This window comes from Hemitrygon akajei, chromosome 1 (genome assembly GCF_048418815.1).
Source record: "Hemitrygon akajei chromosome 1, sHemAka1.3, whole genome shotgun sequence".
NCBI classification, from domain to species: Eukaryota; Metazoa; Chordata; class Chondrichthyes; order Myliobatiformes; family Dasyatidae; genus Hemitrygon; species Hemitrygon akajei.
Window position 1 is genome coordinate 58,508,365 of NC_133124.1, and position 27,101 is coordinate 58,535,465.

The following is a 27,101-nucleotide window of genomic DNA, read 5'->3' on the forward strand; positions in this document are numbered from 1 at the left end:
ATTTACATTGGCAACATGTCCACAAGACCTACAGTTTGGCATCTGGGAATTGTAATCCTAACACATTCAGTATTGCCCTTGATTTCAACCTTACTTATACCCAATTTGTCATTTTCACCCCTGTAAAAATATTCCCATTGTTAATGTCTGAACACCATACCTTTCTCAAGCAGTTGGAGGGTACTTAAATCTCTTCCTCTGTCATCTTTCAGCACAAGCTCATAAGTACCAGCATCCTTCCTTGAAAACTATTGGGAAATATTAAATCAGAATACTACATGCAATACAGCTGTTTATGTTCATCATATCCTTGCACTGTCCGCAGCTGTTTGAAAAAGTGGTCTTTTTTGGACCATAATACAATGGTTTCTAGTTAATTGGGACATACCAGGATTTGGACATTTTGGCCCAATTAAGCGGCTGCCAAAATTAGCTGAAATTTCATTGAAATAGTTAAAAAGCTATATAGAAAGAGAAACTACCATTTGAGTAACAAATTCTGTATTTAAATGAAATACAGAACAAATTAGAACACTATTAATACAGTACTATAAAAACTGTGCTTTAGTTCTTAATCATCATTAATGGAGAAATTCATCCAGAGTATCCTGCCGTGTTCTTTTGATTGATGGTAAATGAACAAAATCAACTGAGATATTGAGTGCAGATAATGGACTGCCTTCACTCAGCTTTCAACGACTGCATCCTCCAAATCTTCATTTCCATTATAACATTCAAGATGATTGTTGATACCTTCAAAAGGCTCTTAATTGTCCTACTGCTTATTTTTCGCCAACTATCACTGACAGAAATAGTTGATTTTTGAACACAAACACACACAACTGATGCTATTTGAAAACTGTTTGCTTTAACCACAGTGTACAGTCTAATGGCTACTCAAGTGCATACTACAGACACTAGCTAGAAACTGTTCGTCAACAGTCTCCTGTCCTATTTAAACAGCATTGCATCCCAAATAAACTTAGGGAATCCTGGTTATTTTCTTGATTACTTTTCATTCTTTAAGAGTTGCCCCAAATAAGTGGCTGCCCCAATTAAGAGGAATCCAGATATTTTACATATAAACTCTTGTGCAGTTTATATTAGATTTCTTGGTGTGGTAACTTTAATGATGAATTATGGATGAGCAGATCAAACATCTGCTATTTTGTATTGTGGTGAGGCAGTTCAAAGTACTAATGTTCCAGATGTGTCCTTTGATTGTCTTTTGAATTATGGAAACAGGACAGAGATATTTTCTCTGTCAGTTTTGGTTCCATAATTCAAAATGTGGTTCCTTTGACATTAATTAGAAAAACCGCTTTCCTCCTCAGGTTGCAGCTCTCTTTCACATGTAGATCTGTTTCTACTGGGATGCTTGGCACAATTTAGCAGTACATATTCTTTTTCGTCTGGTGTAATGGGATTGTGTACACTTTCAGGTTGGGTCTCTCCACCCTTAAAATTCAACAAAGCATTTATAGTTGTAAATCACTCTTAGATATCTAATGTGATTTCTACATCAGAGGTGTGTCAAATTATGGATTTCCCTATGCAACATTCCTGTTGGGAAATTAGTGCATTATCCTGGGAGCACAGGACATTGACTAATCCAAGGACAACCAGGCTTTCACAGCAATGACATAATTTGTCTCATCTACATGAGCTATATCTTTTATTTTCAGAAGACATTTGATAAGGTCCCACATAGGAGATTGGTGGGTAAAATCAAAGCTCATGGCATTGGGGGGAAGACATTGACATGGATAGAAAACTGGTTGGCAGATAGAAAGCAAAGGGTAGCGGTGAATGGGTGTTTCTCGGAATGGCAGGTGGTGACTAGTGGGGTGCCACAGGGCTCGGTATTGGGACCACAGCTGTTTACGATTTACGTCAACGATTTAGATGATGGCATTGAGAATAACATCAGCAAGTTTGCTGATGATACTAAGCTGGGTGGCAGTGTGACATGTGATGAGGATGTTAGGAGAATTCAGGGTGACTTGGATAGGCTGGGTGAGTGGGCAGATACTTGGCAGATGACATTTAATGTGAATAAGTGTGAGGTTATCCACTTTGGGAGTAAGAACAGGAAGGCAGATTATTATCTGAACGGTGTAAAGTTAGGTAAGGGAGAAATACAAAGAGATCTAGGAGTCCTTGTTCATCAATCACTGAAGGTGAATGAGCAATGCAGCAGACAGTGAAGAAGGCTAATGGAATGTTGGCCTTTATTACAAAGGGGATTGAGTACAAGAGCAAGGAAATCCTCTTGCATTTGTACAGGGCCCTGGTGAGACCACACCTGGAGTATTGTGTACAGTTTTGGTCTCCAGGGTTAAGGAAGGACATCCTGGCTGTAGAGGAAGTGCAGCGTAGATTCACAAGGTTAATTCCTGGGATGTCCGGACTGTCTTACGCAGAGAAGTTAGAGAGACTGGGCTTGTACACGCTGGAATTAAGGAGATTGAGAGGGGATCTGATTGCAACATATAAGATTATTAAGGGATTGGACAAGATAGAGGCAGGAAATATGTTCCAGATGCTGGGAGAGTCCAGTACCAGAGGGCATGGTTTGAGAATAAGGGGTAGGTCATTTAGGACAGAGTTAAGGAAAAACTTCTCCCAGAGAGTTGTGGGGGTGTGGAATGCACTGCCTCGGAAGGCAGTGGAGGCCAATTCTCTGGATGCTTTCAAGAAGGAGCTAGATAGGTATCTTATGGATAGGGGAATCAAGGGATATGGGGACAAGGCAGGAACTGGGTATTGATAGTAGATGATCAGCCATGATCTCAAAATGGCGGTGCAGTCTTGAAGGGCCGAATGGTCTACTTCTGCACCTATTGTCTATTATCTCCATACATGCCAATTATCCCTTCTCACCAGTACCAACTCTATTCTCCCACCATTCTCACCCAAAAGTTGTCATTGGCCTGAATCCCTACAAATTCTTCAGAAGGGGTGAAGAAAAGTTAGGATGGAGCTATACGGTGACCCCTTTGCTTGCATCTTCGGAAACAACTCTATTTCTATTTTTGATATCTCTTTTTGTTGCCAGTTCAAGGTTATTTTGAAGACCCTGACCTGGAGTTAAACACTGACTTTGGTTCTTTGTGGGAATGGGACCCGCTCTCAGGGCCTCACGACCGGCCGCTTTTTGATATCCCAAGGACACGGTCTGGAAGACGAGCACACTTTCTGGGTGCTGTATTTTTGTGGCTCTGGATTTGGGCTGATTCTAGGCTGGTGCCCCTGACTGAGGCGTCGCAGGAGAACACGGAACATCAGGAGCAGCGAGTTAGCTGTTGTGGGCTGTGTGTCCAGAGACCTGAGGCTTTCTAGGGCTGACTCTCTGGGCACAGAGCTCGGAAAAAGCAATACAACAGCCTTTAAACACCATAAATCAGTGAGTTGTTTGTTATGTCTCCCCTCTCGCTGTGAAATGGGGGCACCTCTTTTTCCTTTATTAGGGAGAGAGAGCGCCTGTGGTATGTTGAATTATCGGGTGAATGAGTAGTCTTTGGGGTACTGCAAGTCTGTGTCTTTATTGATGTTTTGTTACACGCTTGAGTGCCTGGTGGAGGGTGTCGATGCTTTTTGCTGGTGGGTGAGGGGGGTCATGGCCTTGCTGTTGCTTGTGCATGGGGGGGGGAGCTGGGGAGAGGCTCTGGGGTTCTAACATTTAACTGTCATTCATTCTTTGGGGCACTCCTCTGTTTTCATGGATGTTTATGAAGAAAAAGAAATTCAGGATGTATATTGTAAACATTTCTCTGACATTAAATGTACCTATTGAACCTATTGAATTCCTGATTGGCTCTGACCCCCCAAGTCTGCAATCAACCGAAGCATGTCTCCTAGCATCCTGTTGAAGGCATGAAACTACTGCCCAACCTTTCAACGTCCAATTAGCACAGGTCATGTCTCTTGGTCTCTGGATCCCTAAATGGCATCAGGCTCTGACATCAAATTTGCTGTACTACACAAATGCTGATTAAAGTTTACTTGATCATTCTGACTGCCCCACCCACCTGCAAGCTTTGCATGGATGCATATAATCTTGCAACACTTCTGTCCACACATCCCCACCACAGCAAGGTGCCAATTTCTTGTTAGCCATTATGTACACCAGGCTCCAATTCAAAATCTTAGGGAAAAGAAAGCAGCCCAAATGGTTTCCAGACCATGAACCTTTAATTTAAACAGATTGGACAGGAAGTAGACGGACAGATCCAACTGCAGGGTTCTTTCCGGGCACTAGGAGTAGGCCACTCCTGCAAGCCTACATTTGGTCACCTTTGTGATCACCCTACATCAGTGACTGGTTCCTCAGTACTGGATATCCTTCTGGGTCCAGGGTTAGGAGCCATATACTTTGCCACCTAATCTTAGGGTCTTCTAATCTGGTTTCTAGTCAAACCATCTGACTGTAGAGCTCATTAACAAAAGATGATGCAATTTGTGTTATTAAAACTCCAGAGCATTTGTGTGGGAACCCTTTGTTCACATTCCCAACTCTGATTCCTCCACCAATGCAATCCATTATTCTCATAACAAGCCACGCCCCCTACTGACAGGTGTAATTAGTGCAAGTCTCAGAAAGGCACCTGAACATTTTTTCATACCTGTTGCACCAATAAAGTACACACACCATCTTTGAAGTCATGCTTTTCATCAAACATTATCTCTCTGTCATCTTTGTACCAGATGATTGACGTCTCCTTTTTAATATTAGCCACCTAAATTGAAAGAAAATAGAGAAAAAGAAAGAAAATATAGGTTTCAGCTTAAATGTTTCATTCTGTAGGGAGAAGCACTGTCGACGCTGTCAGGACGAAGGGTCTCAGCCCGAAACGTCAACAGCGCTTCTCCTTATAGATGCTGCCTGACCTGCTGCGTTCCACCAGCATTTTGTGCATTTTGCTTGAATTTCCAGCATCTGCAGATTTCCTCGTGTTTCTTTCTTCCTACTTTCTGAAATTTTCTGCCATAAGTTCACAAATACGGCATTGGAGTTTTTTATTTGCTGTTTAACTTTTGCCAAAATGTCCTTTCAAACAATTCATTTAGGTGGGCCCTTCATTTTGGCTTGTGTTTCAATGAATAGTTGTTAATCTTCTATACCAGTCTTATGGCTCCAAAAATAAAAGTTTTTCTTTAAGTACCTTGCAAGTCCCATTCCATTTGTGGATGCTAAAATAACAAGGGGATATTGTACAGTCATACCAGTAGACTCTTCCTGGACATTCATTTATCTGAGACTCCATTCATACAAATTGAGGCCACTTACATGAACAGTATTCCTCCCTTGTGAACATTATTGAATTCAAACCCTCAAAAGGTTTTACTCATTGTCGGAGAAACATAAAGTAAGATTCATTATCCACAAGTTTAGTCCACGTCATTCTTGGAATCAAGACGAGCCCTTGATTAAATATAATTAACTTCGTTTTTATAGTTACTAATATCCAAATTTCAGGAATATTTAAGTTTACTTTAATTCTTCCTTTGGTGGGGATGTCTAGAATGATGAGGCACTTAGAACAGTTGTTCAGCCCACGATGTCTGTAAGAACCATGATGCCAATTCAAACAAGTCCATCTACTTTCATTCCTTCCTGTTCAGGTGTCTAAGTGCCTCTTAAATGGGTTGGAGAAGCTAAGTGGGAAAGAAGGATGGCAGGAACTGATCTTTTTAGTCAGTGTGGACTAATTGTCTATGATACTTCCCTCATGCAGGTGCTTCTGTTAATGTACATGACAAAATCTTCCCACTGACATTGGACATCTCTAACAGATACCCTTCCAGTTTGAATGTTGATCACAGAAAATTCGGTCATGGCACATGATTTCAGCAGGATATTAACCAATGGTGAACAGCAAAGCTAAGCCAGGTTTCTATCATAATGCAGCCTTTTCCTCATTAAAAGTTGAGAGCATCTTTAATTCTTCTTGTCTAATTAATGGAGCTTAATAAAGCTAATAAAGATGCTTCATATAAATGCAACAACAAACCTCTCACAACAAAAGCAGCCACTAAATCAGGTTGCCTGGTTGCAAATCAATGGAGATACTTTCTTTTAGCTGTAGGAGGCTGAGTGCACAGATTCTGCTTTTTTCCATTGTTGAGGGAAAACGACATAGTTTAGAGGGTCTTAAAAAGACATAACTTCTAGCCATTAATGTAAGAAATACAATCATCCGACAAGCAGAAGGAAATAAATGAATTGACTCCATCATTGGAAAACCAAAAATTGCAGAAATAGGATGAGGTTGTAAATCAATACTCAATACCGTAGAAATAATATCGAAAATGTCTTTCCAATATTTTTTCAAAGACGGACATGACCAAAACATACGAGTTAGAGATCTATTTTGTTGAATTGGAAAGAGATTAATCCCCCTACCACATTTCATTGGTTTTCTCAAACTATGTTATGTTTAAAATTTGGAAAAAATTAGAAGTGTCATATATGACCCTTCTATTAAATTTGAAAAGACTTGGAGGCCATTTATTCAATATTTTCATATGATGTAATTTGACCCTTTTCCAATCCTATTTTTTTCTGTTTCTGATTATATATATGTAGAGAGGATCGGAGTTGATGACACTGATGAGTCTTTGTCTTTTCTTATATATTATAAACAGCCCATGTTTCTTTTCTTTTTTTTTAAGTTAGTGGTTAGTTTGTTAGATTAGTTCTTGTTTTCTGGGGTAATTTTTTTTTTCTTTTTTCATATTGATATACCTAGTTTGTTATTTGTCTTGTTCATATTATATTGGTATCATGTACGATTTTGGGAGACTTAACTTTATTGTACTTATTGTTTATGTATCCTTTTATGCTCATTTTAATTTTGTAATCCCAATAATTATGTATCAATTTCTGTTATCTTAAGATGTTGATATTAATAAGAAGATTGAAAAGAAAAAGACATAGCTTCAATGTACAAGGGTTGTTTTACATTTCTAATTTAACCATGTTTCAGAATTGTGCCAATTGTTCTGCACAACACACCAAGCACAGGAAATTTAAATCGTCTGATCTAATTGCGAGAAATGTTTGTAGTTTCACATGGTATTGAATGTTCAAGATTTGGAACATTAGTGCACCATCGGGACACAAAACATTTTACTCTGATACATTGTGTAGATCACTCTATTATTTGTCTGGGCAAATCTTACCACACTGACATAGCCATTTAAGTGACTTGTCAACTGGACATAAAATTTTTGGAAAACTCTAGAAGTAGTGCAGTAGAATAATATCATCACATATTTTATGGCATTGGAATAAAAGCCTGTCCACACTTGCTTCAATCACATGAAACAGCTTTGTACATTGTTTATGAAAGCTAGTTCCATTGATTTCACTGCAATTTAATTTCAGAATCAGAAAAGGGAGAAAATTACTGACTCCCAAAGAATTAGATTTTTTACATTTTGGTTATGTATGGATGCAAATTTGTAACTGGAACAATGCTATTGTGGCACCCTTTTTTAAAAGAATACAGAGTTAACATAAATAGTGCACATACTGGTTAACCAAACATTTGTTTAGGGAATTTTTTAAAAAGTCTTTAAGGGTGAAAATGCCATATTTTAATAAAAAGGAAATAGAAATAACTGCTACAGGTGTGCTTTATGTAATTTTTGTATTCATTTTAAGAACTGTAGCAGGTACTCAATAACACACACAAAATGCTGGAAGGACTCAGCAGGCCAGCAGGATCTATGGCAAAAAAAACACAGTTGACGTTGCAGGCCAAAACCCTTTGGCAGGACTGGAGGAAAAAAGCTGAGTAGTAGATTCAATTATAAACCAATGGATTCTCAAAGCTACCTGGACTATACCTCGACCCACCCTACTACTTGTAAAAATGTCATCCCCTTCTCTCAATTCCTCTGTCTCCACTGCATCTGCTCTCAAGATGAGGCTTTTCATTCTAGAACAAAAGAGATATTCTCCTTTTTCAAAGAAAGGGGCTTCCTTTCCTCCACCATTAACAGTGCCCTCAACTGTATCTCTTCCATTTCACGCATGTCTGCTCTTACCCCATCCTCCCGCCACCCCATCAGGGATAGGGATTCCTCTTGTCATCACCTACCACACCACCAGCCTCCCTGCCCAGCACATAATTTGCCAAAACTTCCGCCACCTCCAACGGGATCCCACCACCAAGCACATCTTTCCCTCCCCCCCCCCCCCAACTTTCTGCAGGTATCATTCCCTATGCAACTCCTTTGTCTATTCATCCTACCCCACTGATCTCCCTCCTGGCATGTATCCTTGCAAGTGGAACGAGTGCTACACCTGCCCCCTACACCTCCTCCCTCACTACCATTCAGGGCCCCAACCAGACCTTCCAGGTGAGACAACACTTCACCTGTGAGTCTGTTGGGGTCATATATTGGGTTTGGTGCTCCCAGTGTGGCCTCCTGTTTATTGGTGAGAGTCGACATAGGTTGGGAGACTGCTTCACCGAGATTCTACACTCTGTCCACCAGAAAAAGCGGCATCTCCCAGTGGCCACCCATTTTAATTCCACTTTCCATCCCCATTCCAATATGTCCATCCATGGCCTCCTCCACTGTCGTGACAAGGCCACACTTAGATTGGAGAAACTACACCTTATGGTCCGTTCGGGAAGCCTCCAACCTGATGGCATGAACATCAATTTCTCAATCTTACAGTAATGCTTCCCCCCTTCATCATTTCCCATCCACTTTTCCCTCTCTCATGTTATCTCCTTGCCTGCTCATCGCCTCCATCTGGTGCTCCTCACCCCACCTTTTTTTTTTCAATGTCCTTCTGTCTCTTTCACCTATCAACTTTCTAGCTCTTTACTTCATCCCTCCCCCTCTAAGTTTCACCTATCGCCTGATGTTTCTCTCTCCTCCCCACCTTTCAAATCTGCTCCTCAGCACTTTTTCTCCAGTCCTGCTGAAGGGTTTCGGCCCAAAATATTGACTGTGCTTTTATCCATAGATGCTGCCTGGCCTGCTGAGTTCCTCCAGCATTTTGTGTGTGTGATGCTCGAATTTCCAGCACCCACTGAATTTCTCCTTTAGGTAATCAATAACTCTGTATGCGTAGTACTAACTTGAACTGATTTGACTGTGTGGTAGTAAGTATATGGTAAAGAAATTTGTCTCTCTGTCATGTTTTGTTTAAACACTCTGTCAATGTGAGTCAGCAGCTGATTTCCACTATTTTGGGAGAAGATATTGAGATGTAACCAGCATTGAATTTCAAAATAAATTATTATATTTAATGAATCTCATACAAATCACATGTGAGTTAGAGAAGTACTAAGAAACTGTTAATTTGTTGTTCTGCATTGAGTTTTTATTTTACATTTTTGAATATCATATTACATGTACAATATACAAGCATCGCTAACTTTCAGCATTGCTAATATTTTGCATTGATATTGTTCTGTTTAAATATATTAATTCATATTTTGATGGGCCCATTACCATTACATCTGAAATAGAAATGGGTCATGGATGATCCCCACCTGATCAATAGTTAGTTTTCTCACAGTGCAAATTAGGAAAATTCTCCAACTACAATATTCTTGCTCTGTTTAGCATGTTTTTATAATTCTTTTTCAAGAAAGCAGTGCTGTTACCTTTCTGTTCAGTACGAGGTGCTGCCTACTAAATATTTAAATCATTAACTACTTGTGGAATTGTAAAATCAAGGTCATGCAGAAAAATACTGGTTGTTTTACCTTGCATTTCAAAAGTACATTGCAGTCACTTGTAACTTCCCATTTAAGATACTCAGCAAAATGAGGACCTGTTAGCAGAGAAAATTTATCACTACACACTATTTTGCACAACATTAAAATCAAGTCAGTTCCTATCATTATCACATGTTAATTAGTTAACATCTATCACATTTTATCGTCTCTCAAATTTTTAAGAAATCTGTTCGGTAATTTTCTTAATTTCTCTGTTTTCAGGCAGTAAACAAGTTTTTGCATAAGAAACAGTAATGTTTTATTAATGGTTTAATAAACAGCCATAATGTTCCAAGAAGGAAGGGAAGGGATAATGAACCCCATTTTACCACGGGCTGATAGTTCGGTGAATGGATCATGGAGAAGCAGCAATCCAGTGATGTAGTGTGAGTCCCAGGAGATGATAGCTCCTGTCTTGCATCAATATAGGCTCACTTGGGTACCTGTGGCAAGCAACTGCTCAACTGGAGGATGATAATCTTGCCCAGCAGATGGTTACCACAGATAAAGGAACGAACCTTGCTGCTTTGTTCAGTTACTTGGAGAATGTTTGGGAAGACCACAATATACAGGACTGGACACCTAGGAACTAATTCATGCAAATGCAGCTGACATTTATCCAGCATTGGTTACAATGTCATAGGTTGTGCAGTGTATATGTCTTTGGTTCATGGCTGGCAGAAAGTGCAGCTTCCCAGAGAAACCTACCAGCGGAACTGTCTACTCACAAAAACACTTAGAGTGCATGATTAGGAAATAGAGACTGGAATGTCACATTAATATCTCAAGCACAGTACATCCCAGCCTTTCTTATCCTGTTTTATGTCAGATAATTCATTGAAGCTAATTCAGAGCCTGTTGATCAGCCCACTACATGTGGTATCTTGAGGGTCAGTCACAATATGGAAGCTGATATTCATGAGTCCCACATCTCCAGGTTTAGGAATGGCTACGTTCAGCTAACCAAGTTCAGATTCCTGAACAAATCCACACAACTCTACCAGAACAATGTTACACTGTGGATCACCTCTTGCACTACAATGGATTTGTCTCTTGATTACGTCTTTTTTTTTTGTATCAGTGCCTTGGTTTGCACAGCCTTTTTTTTTTACTCTGCACTGTCTTGTATAATTTATGTACAATTCATTCTCTTTGTGTTGTCTGTACCTACGTACCCGTGAAGCTACTGCAAACTTTTCATTGTATCCATACCTCACTGTATATGTGCACGTGACAATAAACTCAACTTTACTTGATATATTTTCATATTTCATTTTTCCTTACATCAGAGAAGACTCAATGTCACTGCGGAGGGTAGTCCCATCAGCTTATTTCCCTGTAATTTATAGAGGCTCATATGCCCATCAACTTCACTCTTAGTTTCCCACCACTCAGCCACCTATGGGGACCTTGCAGTAACCAATTAACTTACCACCATGTCCTTGAGATATGGGAGGGAACCAGGAAAACCCACATGGCTACAGGGAGAACATGCTTACTGCACACAGGCAGCACAGGAAGCTGGAATCAAATCCTAGTTGCTAGAGCTTTGAGACAGATTAAGCCTGATGTTAATGTAAATTTCCCAGATGTTGGTGATCCTCCACCATCCTCCCCTTTTCCCGATGTTTTCTGCTACTTCCATGACAACCTTTAATGCTACAATCCTTTTGCTGCCAGGGCACAATATTCTATAAGTCATTTCCAAGTGGTTTCAGCACAGAAATCTAGTTGGGAACTTCAAGGTACTTCTAGCATATGATTCAGCATCGCATGTCCCATAGTGCTACTTTTCATACATTTTTGCCCAGTTTTGCAAAACGTTTCTGGAGACCCGTATGCCCTTTAATGCTGTGTAGAATGCATGTTCAATGCATTAAAAGATATTGAATTCCATTTTCTGGGCAACAGAAAATTAATCAAATTGTGACATTACCTTGTTTCCTGAGCCACTCTCCTCTCTGAACCATTGCCTCCTTCTGCAGGTTCTTAAACACTTAAAAAAAAGACAAATAGAACACAAGATTAGTTAAAACTCTGACACAGAATTTGTGACAGCAGTGTCATGAAACTTATCAGCATTTGCATTTGTTACAATATGAAACTGACATCACCCTCAGGATTCTGTACATCTTCAGATTATCGCAGAAATTTAAAAAAAATTTAATTTTAATTCGCTATTGTCACCTAACAATTGATACTAAAGCATACAGTCATCACAGCGATATTTGATTCTGCACTTCGGGCTCCCTGGAGTACCAATTGATAGTAAATATAATAAAAATTTAAGTTATAAATCATAAATAAAAAATAGAAAAAGGAAAGTAAGATAGTGCAAAAATAAAACCGAGAGACAGGTGCGGATATTTGGAAGGTACGGCCCAGATCCGGGTCAGGATCCATTCAGCAGTCTTATCACAGTTGGAAAGAAGCTGTTTCCAAATCTGGCCGCACAAGTCTTCAAGCTCCTGAACCTTCTGGTGGGAAGAAGGACAAAAGTATGTTGGCTGAGTGGGCCTTGATTATCCTAGCAGCACTGCTCTGACAGCGTGCGGTGTAAAGTGAGTCCAAGGACGGAAGATTGGTTTGTGTGATGTGCTGGGCTATGTTCACGATTTTCTGCAGCTTCTTCCGGTCTTGGACAGGACAACTTCCATACCAGGTTGTGATGCACCCTAGAAGAATGCTTTCTATGGTGCATCTATAAAAATTAGTGAGGGTTTTAGGGGACAGACCAAATTTCTTCAGCTTTCTCAGGAAGTAAAGGCGCTGGTGGACCTTCTTGGCAGTGGACTCTGCTTGGTTAGACCAAGTCAAGTCATTTGCGATATTGACCCCGAAGAACTTAAAGCTTTTGACCTGTTCCACCTGCACACCATCGACGTAGATGGGGTCGTGCGGTCCTCTACTCCTTCTGAATTCAACAACCAATTCCTTCGTCTTGCTGACATTGAGGGACAGGTTACTGTCTTCGTACCATGCCACCAGGTTCTTAATTTCTTCTCTGTACTCAAAATATACGTTTGTGATTCGTGTGCTTTTATGGGCCACGCTTTCTGCAGGATTCTCTTTTGCAATTATGGGAAATAAATGGATTGATGAAAACTGATACTCTCTGTACAATACCTTGATAATGCTACATTTCATTATGTGAGACATTTTGTGAATAAATTTTTAATAGAAGATCCTTTAGCCCAAAAAATATAATTTTAAGATATCTGTAATTCGCTCAGGATGACGGGCTGAAGAAATGGTTTCTTTATTTAGAATGCTACCGTTGAAATCTATCACACACAGGTATCTGGAATTTAGAGAAGCACAAGTGGACATGTATGTCAAGATGAAGGTTCCATCACACTCCTGATAGGGTGTCCTCCAGGGTTGTACTAACTAACATCTTCCCCCGAACCTCACCCCGCTACCCACACAAAAGGAACCCTATCCAGCAGCGGGAAGATAGGATGAGTGCTAAAATAGAGAAGGTGCAGGTGAGGGCAGCGTCAGTGATGGAGGAAGGGAAACCTCATTCTTCTTGTCCTCACCTACCACCCCATGAGCTTCCACGTACAACACATCATTCTCCGCAATTTCAAAGTTCAAAGTAAAATTATTATCAATGCACATGTATGCCACCCTGAGAATCATTTTCTTGCAGGCATACTCAGTAAATCCGAGACGGAAATTAGAATCAATGAAATCCCACACCCAATAGAATGGACAAACAACCGATGTACACAAGACAACTGCAAATACAAAACAGAAATTAATAATAATAAATAATAAGCAATAAATATAAAGATGAAGAGACCTTGAAAGTGAGTCAATAGGTTGTGGGAACAGTTCAGTAATGGGGGCAAGTAAAGCTGAATGAAGCTACCCCTTCTGTTTCAAGAGCCTGGTGGTTGAGGGGTAATAATTGTTCCTGAAGCTGTTGGTGAGTGCCCTGACACTACCTTCAGTGGAACCCTACCACATCTTTACCTGCCCATCCCACTCTCCGCTTTTCACAGTGATCACTCCTTTCAAGATTCCCTTCTTCATTTGTCCCTCCCAACTAATCTCCCTTCTGGCACATATCCCTGCAAGTGACAGAAATGCTACACATGCTCATTTACCTCCTCCCTCACCTCTATTCAGGGTCCCAAACAGTCCTTCTAGGTGAGGCAACATTCTACCTGCAAATCTATTGGGGTGGTCTATTGTAGCCAGTGCTCCCAATGCAACTTCATCTGTATTGATGAGACTCGATGTAAATTGTGGTCTGCATTGTCAAGCACCTTCACTCCATTCACCAAAAGTGGAATTTCCTGGTGGCCAACCATTTTAATTCCTATCAACCCACACAAAATGCTGGAGAAACTCAGCATGCCAGGCAACATCTATGGAAAACACTTGATGTTTCACACCAAGACCTTTCTTCAGAACTGTCCTGAGAAAGGGTCTCAGCCCAAAAAGTCAACTCTTTACTCTTTTTCATAGATGTTCTGGCCTACTGAGTTACCTCAGCATTTTGTGTGTGGTGCTTGGATATCCAGCAACTGCAGATATTCTTGTGTTTGTGATCTTAATTCCTTTCCCCATTCCCATTCCAATATGTCAGTCCAAGGCCTCCTCTTCTGCCACGATCAGCTTACTCTCAGGGTGCAAGAGCAACTCCTCATATTTTGTCTAGGTGCCTTCCAATATGATGGCATGAATATTGATTTCTCCTTCTGGTACCTTTTCTTCTCTCTTTTCTTTTCCCTTCTCTTTTCTTCTATTCCCCAATCTGGCCTCTTACCTCTTCTCCACACCTGCCTATCACCTACACCCTGCGGCCCCTCCTTCTTCCCTTTCTCCCATTGTCCACTGTCTTCTCCTATCATATTCCTCCTCCTCCAGCCCTTTGCCTTTCCTACCCACCTGGCCTCCCCTATCACATTCTAGCTTGTCCTCCTTCCCCTCACCCTACCACATTTTCTGCCTTCTTCCACTTTCTAATCCAGTCCTGCTGAAGGGTATTGGTGCAAAATGGTCATTTCCATAGATGCTGCCTGACATGCTGTCCCTTCAGCATTTTGTGTGTTGCTCTGGATTTTCAGCTTCTGCAAAATTTCCTACGTTCATGTAAATATTTTATAATCCGTTTAGAAAATAATTTTTTACATGTTTAATATTTTAAAACTTGGTTTTACTTATTTTTTTACAATTTTCTAAATGTTTTTGAATGTTTAATTCAGAGACATTTAAGGTTTAAAAAAAACATTTTTGATCTTTGAGAGTTGATGGAGCCAGTGGTGTGTAATCATTGAGATTTTCTTTGCCCTGCTACATGATAGCAGTTATGTGCTGAAGACCCTGTAATGTACATTGCCTGACAGATGAGGAGAGGGACTCCTTGGACCAGAAGTTCTGTCTGAGCATCTGCCTGGTGAAGCTGTGCAACGCAAGTACAAATTTATAGGAGCTGAGTGATGAAAGTATGTGCCCCACAGAAGTAGGGATCAATAGATTTTACATATAAAGAAAAACTCTGTTTTACAACATTACTTATATTTCATGCTTTGTTAAAGAATTAATTCATTAGCTAAAATTTGCATTTACCTATCTAACTTGTTTTCTGTAATGATTCTTCAGCTTGCTTGGCTATTTAACCATTTTAATGACATCGCTACTGTTGTACACCAAGATCTCCTTAACTAATATCTGATAGAACTGATGCTGCAAAAGAGGAAGTCCACGTCATGGAGGCATGAGCTCTTGGTGGGTGTCATTACTGAAGATGATGATAAATGTGACTACAATACATGATTGAAATATAGAAGCATAAACTTGGTCATGCTCTCTGAATTCCACAAGTCTTTTAAAGCTGTCAAACACTGAATACCTCTAACAGACGAAAAGATACTAGAAATACATAAATTCTTTAAAAATCTCTAAACTACTTAATAAACATTTAAATACTCTAACACTTGTTAAAATCTAAACTATTTAATATCCTTTACGGCCATAGTTCGCCAAAATTAACAGCAAAGATCTCATCAGCATGGTGCAAGATTGGTGAGGAATTAGTGCCACTTCATGTTCCTGTGGCTGCACTCCACCCAGTCTTGTGGTGAAGTGCAGAGGATAAACAGCAGTGAGCCTTTGAGAACTTAGGTGTTCATGTACATGTCCCATGGGCACTTATACTTTAGTGAATTCCTGGCTGGAGGGATCAGTACTGTTATGGTAAAAGATCAACAACCTGAAACACTGTTTCTCTCTCCACAAATCTGCTAAGCATTTCCACTGTGCCTGGTTTTCATTTCAGATTTCTAACATCTGCAGTTTTTGAGTGGCTGAATTTTACCAGCATTTCCAACATTTGCAATTTTTTTGTTTTTGATTTTCATTGCTTACAAAGACCAGGCTGATAATATTGGATGAGACAGGTGTAATTGTTGAAGAAATGGTATCATGGATCAAATCAGTTGCTACACTGCTCTGTTTCCTTTTCCACCTGACAAATTGTCCTCATTCTCTTTCCCCTCATTAACCAGAAGCCCTTTGGTGTTCAAGGTAAAGAAACAAGACAAACTGAGTCATGGAATGATAACTGAGAACCAACAATTACTCTGCAGGTAAGGACAAAACGGGTAGGATTAAATGTTGGAATCATTTGCATTTATTCAATGTCACAAACAGTAGTGAACTCCAAGTACACTTTTAGAGGAATACATCAGGAGATGACCTACAAGTTGTTCTATTAATAGGTCCTGCATTTAAAATTAGAAGCTATGTATTGCTCAGTGCATCCCTGGTGTTCCATTTCCACTAAATATGATTGGTATTAAGCTACATAAAAATGAACACCGTATAAGAACTCACCATCTCCAATCAGCACGAGACTTGATTGGTTATTTGCTTTGCCATCTTGTAGTTGTATGGTGTAAGTGCCTTCATCTATATCCTCCAATTTCTCCATTATAATTTCCACCAAACCAGTTTTATGATCAACCTTTATTTTATATTTCTGGGAAGGACAAAAGAAGTTTGAAACAAAAGTAATTACATTTACAACTCCCTTAATTTTGTGGAATACCTTGCAATAACTTTTATTGATGCACCATATCCAGATGCATCATGGCTCAATACAGAAACTTATCTCCCAAGAGCTCAAGAAACTGCACAGAATTTTGGATGTAGCTCAGCACATCATCAAACCAGCCTCTCCACCACAGATTCTCACTGTCTCATAAAAGCAGCCAACATAACCAAAGACCCCTCCCATCCTGCTCATTTTCTCTTCTACCCATGCTCCCCCCATAGTGCAGAAGGTACAAAAGTCTGAAAGTCGGTACCATCATACTCAAGATCAGCATCTATTCCGTTATTACAAAACTTTTGAATAGACCTCTTGTACAATAAGATGGATTGTTGACATCACAATCTACCTCATCATGGCCTTGCACCTTATTATCTGCGTGTACTGCACTTCCTCTGTAACTGCAACATGATAATACACATTCTGTTATTGCTTTTCCCTTGTACTAACTACCTCAAGGTACTGATGTTGGGAAATTATCTGTATGGATGGCATTCTAACCAAAGTATTTCCCTGCACTTCAGTCCATGTGACAATAATAAACTACCAATTACATAATTTTATGTTGACTTTAATAAGACAAAATGCATTATAGGAGAGATATCACACATAGTATGAAACTGAGCCAAATAAATAGACATTAGAGAAAGTAGCCAAAAACTTGGTTGAAAAATTGGGTTTTGAGGAGAATAGGAAAAAAATAGATCTACATTGGGTATACAGTACAGAAATGAGTCATCCAGACCATCAGTTCATGCTGGTATTTATGTTGCATCTTCCCATCTTTCTTCATTTCTGTTTCCTTCTCCAGTGTTTCCTCAAATATACTTATATTAGTGGCCTCCACCAGTTCCACATTCTCACCACTTTTTATGTGGAGAAGATCTTCTAGATTTCTTATTGGATTTCTTGGTGATTAGTTTATATTAATGGCTGTGTGTTGAACTCTTCCCCACAAGTGAAAACATTATCTCTACATTTACACTATCAAAACATTTCATCATTTTAAGAACTTGTATTGGTTAAATGTTCAGCTTTCTTTTCTCAAATGAAAAGAGACCAGAAATATTACCTAGAACTCGCTTAAGAGTTAAACATGACCTCAACTTGCGAACAGTCTGGTTCAAGTTCAGAAGTATACAAGGTTTGGAATGAATGTAGAACAAAGTTTATGAATGGCAGTGATTTCCATTATAAGACCATAAGACCGAAAGAAATAGGAGCATAATTAAGCCATCTGGCCCATCGAATCTGCTTTTCCATCCCATTATGGCTGATTTCAAAGGTGCAAAGGTTAATTTTATTGTCAAAGTGTGCATGTATATTACAATACTCGGGGGCGGAACAAAATGATGGTGCTAAACGGCGACTCCCTTGCTTGCACCTTCGGAAGCAGCTCTATTTCTATCTTTGATATCTATTTTTTTCTTTTTCAAGGTTCTTTTAAAGACCCTGACCTGGAGTTAAATTCTGACTTTGGTTCTTTGTGGAAAAGGGACCCGCTCTCAGGGCCTCGTGACCAGCTGCTTTTCGATATGCCAAAGACTAGTGCGCCTTCAGAGTGCTGGATCTGGGGCTGTGTGTCCAGAGACCTAACCCTGGGGGCCAACTCTCTGGGCACAGAGCTCAGGAAAAAGCAACACAACATACTTTAAACATCATAAATCAGCAATTTGTTTGTTATGTTTCCCGTCTCGCTGTGAAATGGGGACAGCTTTTTTCCCTGTGATATGTCGAATTACCAGGTGAGCGAATAGTCTAATAGTCTGCGGAGTACTGCAAGTCTGTGTTTTCAGACATCGCACTTGAGTGCTCGGTGGGGGCGCACCGATACTTTTTGCTGGTGGTGGGGGGGGGGATCGTTGCCTTGCTGTTGTTTGTGCATGGGAGGGCCTTTGGGTTTCTAATGTTTAGCTGTCATTCATTCTTTGGAGTACTCCTCTGATTTTGTGGATGTTTGTGAAGAAAACAAATTTCAGGATGTATAATGTATACATTTCTCTGACATTAAATGTAGCTATTGGACCTATAGAAAACTATTGATATTTGACTTCTTCAGATAGCCATGAAATAAACTCAAAAAAACTCACAGACCTCAGAATCCTGCATCTCACCCCCACAGAAAAAAATCTGCAACAGTAGCAACAGATCTCCACATCCTCCCCACAGAAAAAGCAACGAAAATAACAATCCCTGAACCTCTTACCCACAGAAAAAAAGTGACAATACAATCTCCTAACCCCTGACTAGGAGAAAAGAACAGCCACAGCAGCATCAAACCCCCCCCCCCCCTCGCACGCACAGAACTAACAAGTCATCCACCCGCCAATCAGCCACAAGAAAGAAAATGCCAATAAACTGTAGATTTATTATACTTGTCAACCTTATCATCCTGCCTTCTCCCCGTAACCTTTGATGCCCTGATTAATGAAGAATCTATTAACCTCCACCTTAAATATGTGCAATGACTTGGCCTGAACTGCTGTCAGTGCAATGAATTCTAGATTCACCACCATTTGGCTAAAGAAATTTTTCCTCATCTTTGTTCTAAATGGATGGCCCTCTATTCTGAGGCTGTGCCCTCTTGTCCTAGATTTCCCTTCTGTAGAAGCCTTTCCATATTCAATACGTTTCAATGAGATCCCTCCCCTCATCCTTCTAATCTGCAGCAAGTACAAGACCAGAGACATCAAACGCTCCTCATGTTAACATTTTCATTCCTGGGATCATTCTCATGAACCTCCTCTTGATTCTCTCCTCTGCCAGCACATCTTTTCCTTGGTAAGGAGCCCAAAACTGGTCAGAATACTCCACGGATGGTCTGACCAGTGCCTTTAAAGGCTCAGCATTACATCCTTACTCTTATAATCTAGTCCTCTCAAAATGAATGCTAACATTGCATTTGCCTTCCCTACAACCCCAAGTTAACCTTCAGTGAATCTTGCATAAGGATTCCCAAGTTCCTATGCACCTCGGACTTTTACGTTTTCTCCCCATTGAGAAAATAGTCCATGCCTTTATTCCTTTTACCAAAGTGCATGGCCATGCACTAATCTACACATATTCCATCTGTCATTGCTTTGACATTCTCCCAATCTACCGAAGTTCTTCTGCAGACTCCCTCCTTCCTCAACACTACCTGCCCCTCCACCTATTCTCGTATCATCTGCAAACTTGGCCACAAAACCATCAATTCCTTCATCCAAATCATTGACATATAATGTGAAAAGAAACAGTTACAACACTGATCCCTGGGGGACACTACTAGTCACTGGCAGCCAACCAGAAAAGACCCCCTTTATTCCCACTATTTACTTCCTGCCATTCAGCCAATCTTCTATTCACTTTAGTATCTTTCCTGTAATACCATGGGTTCTTGATAAGCAGCTTCATGTGCGGCAGCATGTCAAAGGCCTTCTGCAGATCCAAATAAACAACATCTGCTGACTCAACTTTGTCTATCTTGACTGTTATATCCTCAAAGAATTCTAAAAGATGTGTCAGGCAAGATTTTCCTACAAGGAAACTATGCTGACTTTGGCCTATTTTGTTGTATGCATCCAAGTACCCTGAAACCTCATCCTTAATAATAGATTCCAACAACTTTCCAACTATTGAGTCAGGCTAACTGGTCTATAATTTCCTTCCTTCTGCCTCCCTTGCTTCCTGAAGAGTAGAGTGAGATTTGCAATTTTCCAGTCCTAGTGATTCTGAAAAATCATTACTAATACCTCCACAATCTCTTCAGCTACTTCTGTCAGAACTCTGGTGTGTAGGCCATCTGGTCCAGGTGACTTAACTACCTTCAGCTATTTCAGCTTCCTAAGCACCTTCTCCTTAATAATAGCAACTACTCACTTCTGCCCTCTGACACGCTTACATTTCTGACATTCAGCAAGTACCTTCCACAGTGAAGATTGATGCAAAATACTTAAGTTCATCCACTATTTCTTTATTCCCCCATTACTACTTCTCCAGCATCATTGTCCAGTAGTCCAAAATCCTCTCTTGTCTCTATTTTACTCTTTATACATCTGTAAAAGCTTTTTTATCTTCTTTTATATCATTGGCTAGTTTACCTTCATATTTAATCTTTTCTCTCTTTGTGGCTTTTTAGTTGTCTTCTGTTGGTTTTTGAAAGCTTCCCAATCCTCTTCCTTCCCACTGTTTTTTTTTTGCTGTATTGTATGCCCTCTCCTATGCTGTCTTTGACTTCCCTTGTCAGCAACAGTTGCCTTATCCTCCCTTTAGAATATTTCTTCATCTTTGGCCTAAATCTTTCCTGTGCCTTTTGAATTTCTCCCAGAAACTCCAGCCATTACTGTTCTACCATCATCCCTGCTAGTGTCCTTTTCCCATCAACTTTGACCAGCTTATGCCTCTGTAATCCCCTTTACTCCACTGTAATAAAGATATATCGAAAGTTAGCTTCTCCTTCTCAAACTGCAGAGTGAATTCCATCATATTATGATTGCTGGTTTCCAAGATTCCTTTACCTTAGCTCTGTAATAAAATCTGGGTCATTACCATTCTCCAGTTGGTAATGCAATCTTGCAGGCATTCTACAGATTCTCTCTCTTGGGATTCAGCACTAATAAGATTTTCCCAATCTACCTGCATATTGAAATCCCCATGATTATCACAACATTACCCTTTTTGCATGCCTTTTCTATCTTCCGTTGTAATTTGTAGTCTACATCATGGCTACTGTTCAGAAGCCTTTATATAACTCCCATCAGAGCCTTTTTACCCTTGGAATTTCTTAACGCTACCCACAATGATTCTGCTTCTTCTGCTCCTATGACAGTTCTTCCTAAGGATTTGATTTAAGTTTTTTTACCATCAGAGCCACCCCAGCCCCTCTGCCTTCAACCTGCTTATCTTTTCAACACAATGTGTATCCTTGGATGTTAATCTCCCAACTATGATATTCTTTCAGCCATGAATCAGTATTACCAACATCATACCTGCCCATCGTAACTCTATTATGTAGCTGGAGGAAGTTATTTCTTCGAACTTGCATTGTGGATAAACAATCTGGGAACAGTGGATGGGTGGGGAGAGGCAGTTAAATCAGCACACACACACACAATCTGACACCATGGACAGATTCTTCTGCTGACAGGCAAAATACCAATAAAACCTGCCCACTTTAAGCAATTAAACTTAAAATTAAGTTAATAAAACCAATTTCGTATGCTTGAGTGGGTTGCCGTTTCTACCCATTCTGTTTGACCACTGCTCATGAAATGTTTAACCTGACAGAGATTCAATGGGCAGATTTCCTAGTCTAGGAACTAGACAGTTTGAGGACACCTAGATTTCCATGGTGAACTTATTGAGGAGAAGACCAGTACACTGGAGCGCATAGCTGCATTTCACCCTGCAGTTTGCGGTCCTGAGCTTGCACCCAGTTTATTGCTTAAAACATGACAGGCTTGCGCAGTCCTCTTACTTCTTCAGTGAAAGGTCTTCCCAATTATTGTCACATAATGTTGCAAAGGACAGCGTGTAGTTTGTGAGGTCACTGGAGATAGGAACTGCAAGAGCTGACAGGTGAATCTTTGGCAATGGTTGGAAGGACTCTTTCACTGATTTCATTCAGTACTGCTCTGTAACTATCTACAGGTTGACTGTTTGCCTTTACGTTTTCTAATCTACACCACATTTGGTGCCACTGTCAGTGCATTCGCTGACGCTGAAAAATTACTGCATGGAGACTACTGGCATTACTCTATACATCACCATCTTGTGGCAGTGTTTATTTTAGATCAGCTTAATCTTCTGAGTCTTCTAACTAGCATTCCTCACCATAAATGAAGCAATAAACTCTCCACAATGCAGAATACTAGATCCTCGCCATCCTCCCTCCACCACTTCCAGATATTTGCACTGTAGGTGCGAAGTAGGTCTTTGCCATTGACATGAGTCATAAAATGAGTACTTTAATGATAATCAGTTGACTGAACTACATCATATCAAAAGATACAGCAGGATATAATCAATTGGAAATAGGGCAGAGAAATAACAGAAGGTATTTAATCCAGACAAGTATGAGGTGGTACAAGTGGGAGGTCAAATGCAAGAGGAAATTACACAGTCACAGTCATTACACAGAAATTAAGCAGGACCCTTAGAAGCACTAATGTACAGAAGAAGGGACCTTGGGATGCATGTCAACAGCTCCCTAAAATGGAAACACAGCTAGATAGTGTGGTAAAGAAGGCATGTTTTTGTCTCCATTGAATACAGCAATTAACATAAAAGTGGGAATTCATTTTGAAGCTGTATAAAACTTTGGTCAGGCCACAGTTTGAATACTGTGTGAAATCCTGCTCCATCAGAAGGACATGGAAGCACTTTAGGGGATGAAATGAGGTTCACCAGGATGTTGCCTGGATTTGAATATATTAGCTATAAGAAAAGGTTGGACAAATTTGAATTGTTTTCTGTACCGTTCTATGTTCTAACTAACATTTCTTTTCCATTACTTGCACTTTGACAACAGCAAACACATGCCAATTGCTACTGAGGAAGAAAGGCTTATAAATTAATCACAAAATAATCAATTGCTTTTGTTTAAAATAGGCAGCTTCAAGGATTCATACAAAAATACAGTGGAGCAAATGCCAAGAATTTTCCAAGGCATTCTCCACCTTACATGTTCAAAATGAAATGACCTCAGGAAGTTGGCCTGGCTTCAAAGCAGAATACTGAGGCTGTGAAACTTTAGCCCCAGCCAAAATGTTCAAGGATTCTTCAAAATTCAATTCTGAATTTCTTATATAATAAATCACAATTGAAAACATGGAATTTCTTCAGAACAGAACAGTGTCAATTCACTTTAAAATCAGTTAATGCCTTGCTTTCTTCAAAAAAATACTATAAGTATCTACACTGCAATGTAATTTTCCCAAAATAAATAGATGTATTTTTGGACAGAGATTATTATGGTGTGAATACCAGTAGTGTCTGTCACTCCATAGCTTATGGCTGTCATTCAAAAGAAATCTGGCCAACATGCACTTGCCTATTTATCTAGCTTAGCTGGATTTAGTCTGACTAATCTTATTTTATATTGATACAACACAGTTGTCAGCCATTCTGCTCATTGTCTCCAAGTTGAAATCCCATTAGTCACATTTCCCATCACCCTATTTCTCCGTATTCCTAGAATTCTCTCTTTCTCTCTCACACACACACGCATCCATCAACCATCCCCTCCCATTTGTTTTTTTTTGCCATTAACCTATACTGAGTGGTAACTTATGGCAGTCAATTAACTTGCAAGCCTTTTGGATGTGGAAGGAAACTGAAGCATCTTGAAGAAATCTGTGCAATCACTCAGCACAGACATCAGGATGAAGTTTGAACCAGGCATCTAGAGCAGTCAGGCAGCAGCACTAACTGCTGCTCTACCATACCTTTAAAGCTAATGATAGTTGAACCTTTGCCTACCATTAAAACGTGACCTCCTCAATTGCTTGATCATCATCAGTAATATAACTTCAACAAGGTTATTTTGTTACTGAGAAAAAAGCCCTACTCATGGTCAGATAAAGACCATATCAAAAAAAAAATCAACATCTCTTTCCATCAGGTCTTCAACACTGAGACAGAATAAAATAAGTTTGGGTGATCCCCAGGTAATGGGGGAGCTGAAATGTTTGGTTACTAGTGGTAAGAGATGGACTTAATCACCAACTGGGGTAATGGGCTGCACCTCTAAGTGATAGATGAGGTAAGATCAAACCATTTTCTGGATTTAATGTCTTCTACCAAGCTAACTATAGATAAATAATCCAATGGTGTTTACTTGATTTCTCCTCTAGTGAATGACATTTTAATATAACCAAGAGAAGGACTGGCAGGGACTAAAAATATTCCTGAAGTTAAGACTTCTAATGTGATTTTAAAATGAAAGATGGTTACATTAAGAGATGCCTCTAGACACCAATTAGAATCACTGTGGGAACTTCTCTAATTTATGTGTCTCTGAATTGTGTTTTGTTTTGTTTTCCTGATAGAATTACTAATAATTCTTTTAAAATCCATTTACTATGTCAGTATGTTTAGCCATCATCACCAGTGAAAGGGAATGATTTAATAATTTAATTCATTCTACAAATATGAAGGAAATAATTTCTGAGTTCCATAAATTAGTGAAGTAACTTACCTCATCATTTTTAACCTCCTTGTCATTAAATACAAATTTACATTGTCCATTTGGAGAGAACCGTTCAGCCTCCAACCAGAAGCGTACTTGTCCTTTATCCAGGAGCTCAACTGCTAACTCTGACTTCAGAGGTACAACTGCCAACACAAGTAATGTGATTGTGTGTCATTCTAACAAATTACATTAGGAACAATCTTGACTGCAGCTGATAATGCTCAGAATACCAACCTGGGAATTTATGCTCGTGACTAATTTCAAGAAGACGCGCGAGCTCTGCAAAGATAAAAGTAAAGATTTAAACAACTTTACTACTTATGATGCAGTTCTATGAATTTTCCTGAAAGCTTCTTTTCAGTTTGTTAATATGAAAAATATAAATCTGAATCTTAACTTGTTTCAAAAGATTCAACAAAGGTTATACAGGTTGAGTATACCTTATGCTTGGGGCCAGATGTATTTCGGATTTGGAATTTTTTTTTTGGATTTTAGAATACTTGCATTTATATAATCAGACACCTTGAGGATGGGACTCAGGTCAAGACAGGAAATCCATTTACATCACATACTGCTCCGAGGAAACGCTGTCTCATTCTGCCCTGCAGAGCTGATGTACGGTTAGAATGACAATGAAGTTTTTGAATCTTGAATCTTGATATACAGCTTAAGTATAGTTGGTGTGAAGCTCACAGAGTGTACAGACCACAGTCGGAGCACAGCCTGACGTGATATAGCTGGGTTCTACACAGTGTTGGAGTTGAATGACCACCCCTAACCACATCTATTAAGGGCTTTGCACTGTGATATCTGCCGGTGAATTCAAACAGTTGCCCATTCCACAGGAACTATGATGAGAGTGGGGTAGTTTTATATTATATTTTAATAATTTTGTATATAAAACAATTACCTTCTATTTTCAGTTTGTCCTGATAGATCTTTGCTTGTTTCACGATTGACATACTGTTAAGAGGCACGTGTTCACTCCGATGCTGCCAAATTCACTTTTTCAATACCCAATCGAGATCTTTATTTTTTGTTTTATGCAGTGTTTTTCTATTTTTCATCAACCTTTTGTTCATCACTTCTCAGAACTGCACAGAGAGGTTTGCATTGCCTAGGAATGTTCCCAGCACCTTGTGGCAGTTTCCATTTGTGACATCTTGTCAGTGCTCAAAAAAAATTTGGATTTTGGAATTTCAGATAAGGGCTACTCAACCTGTATAACCAAAACTGGGCAGATCAAGGTTGCAACGTCTTCTACCTTTACCATATTCCCGCAGATCTACTGTTACCCTGAAATCATTGCCTCTTGACCCTATGCCAGGCTGTTTGTTCCAGCACACCCCAACATGTCCTTTTGCTGGGAGGTCCACGTGTGATAGGGACCATCTCAGCAATGATAGCTAGCTGGTCTCATGGAACCACTGTGACAGCAGAGGAGACTCTGCAACCGACAGACTCAAAGAAGGTCATATGTTAACAATGACACCGATCAACAATGTAAAATTATGCATTTTACTTTAGAATTCAAATCTGGGAAGAAACATTCTGCAAATAGGCAAAAGGTGAAGATGTGTGTTTCATGATCAACTCTTGGTGGAGTAAGCTCTTCAAACCCACGCTGCCGTTCAATACCATGGCTCATCTGAGCACAGGCTTCAGATTCCCATAAATCTCAATTTCCCTCAAGTTCAAAAATCTACCTACCTCAGCAATAATATATGCATTTAACACTCATTACCGTGGATAGCACTCACCATCAATCAAGTGGAGAAATTCAGATTTCATTTAAATCACTATTTTAAATCTTTTGGTAGCTTTCACTACAAAAATAATTTTTGAAACAACATATAAAATACCTGCTTCATTTATGTTATAACTGGAAGAAACTCCATCTGTTTCAGTGACCACACAAGAATAAACACCCAAATCTTCTGTTCCTGGGTTATTGAAAACGAGTCTTGTTCTATTTGAAGAAGACGTAGAAAAGGATATTCATCTTAGCATGTTGTTGAGCAGGGTATTCTGTACGTTATCTCAGATTTGTTGCCTTCATTTATTTTCTCTCTCCTGTTCTGCTAACGTGGTAAATAATGCTAAAAAGGTTATCTGC

At 39.7% G+C, this 27,101-nt stretch overlaps 1 protein-coding gene across 4 annotated transcripts in view; it reads right to left on the bottom strand.

Moving 5' to 3' along the window:
* The window catches only part of myom1b (myomesin 1b), a 159,676-nt gene that overhangs the window by 44,940 nt on the left and 87,635 nt on the right, over positions 1-27,101 (bottom strand). For all 4 annotated transcript variants that reach the window (XM_073043756.1, XM_073043766.1, XM_073043748.1 and 1 more), the window contains 8 exons: positions 26,848-26,954; positions 25,220-25,264; positions 24,992-25,128; positions 16,599-16,743; positions 11,686-11,745; positions 9,738-9,805; positions 4,626-4,739; positions 161-248 (listed from right to left, as the gene is read on the bottom strand). In XM_073043756.1, the coding sequence (XP_072899857.1) occupies positions 161-248; positions 4,626-4,739; positions 9,738-9,805; positions 11,686-11,745; positions 16,599-16,743; positions 24,992-25,128; positions 25,220-25,264; positions 26,848-26,954 (764 nt within the window). The remainder of the gene's footprint in view (positions 1-160; positions 249-4,625; positions 4,740-9,737; positions 9,806-11,685; positions 11,746-16,598; positions 16,744-24,991; positions 25,129-25,219; positions 25,265-26,847; positions 26,955-27,101) is intronic.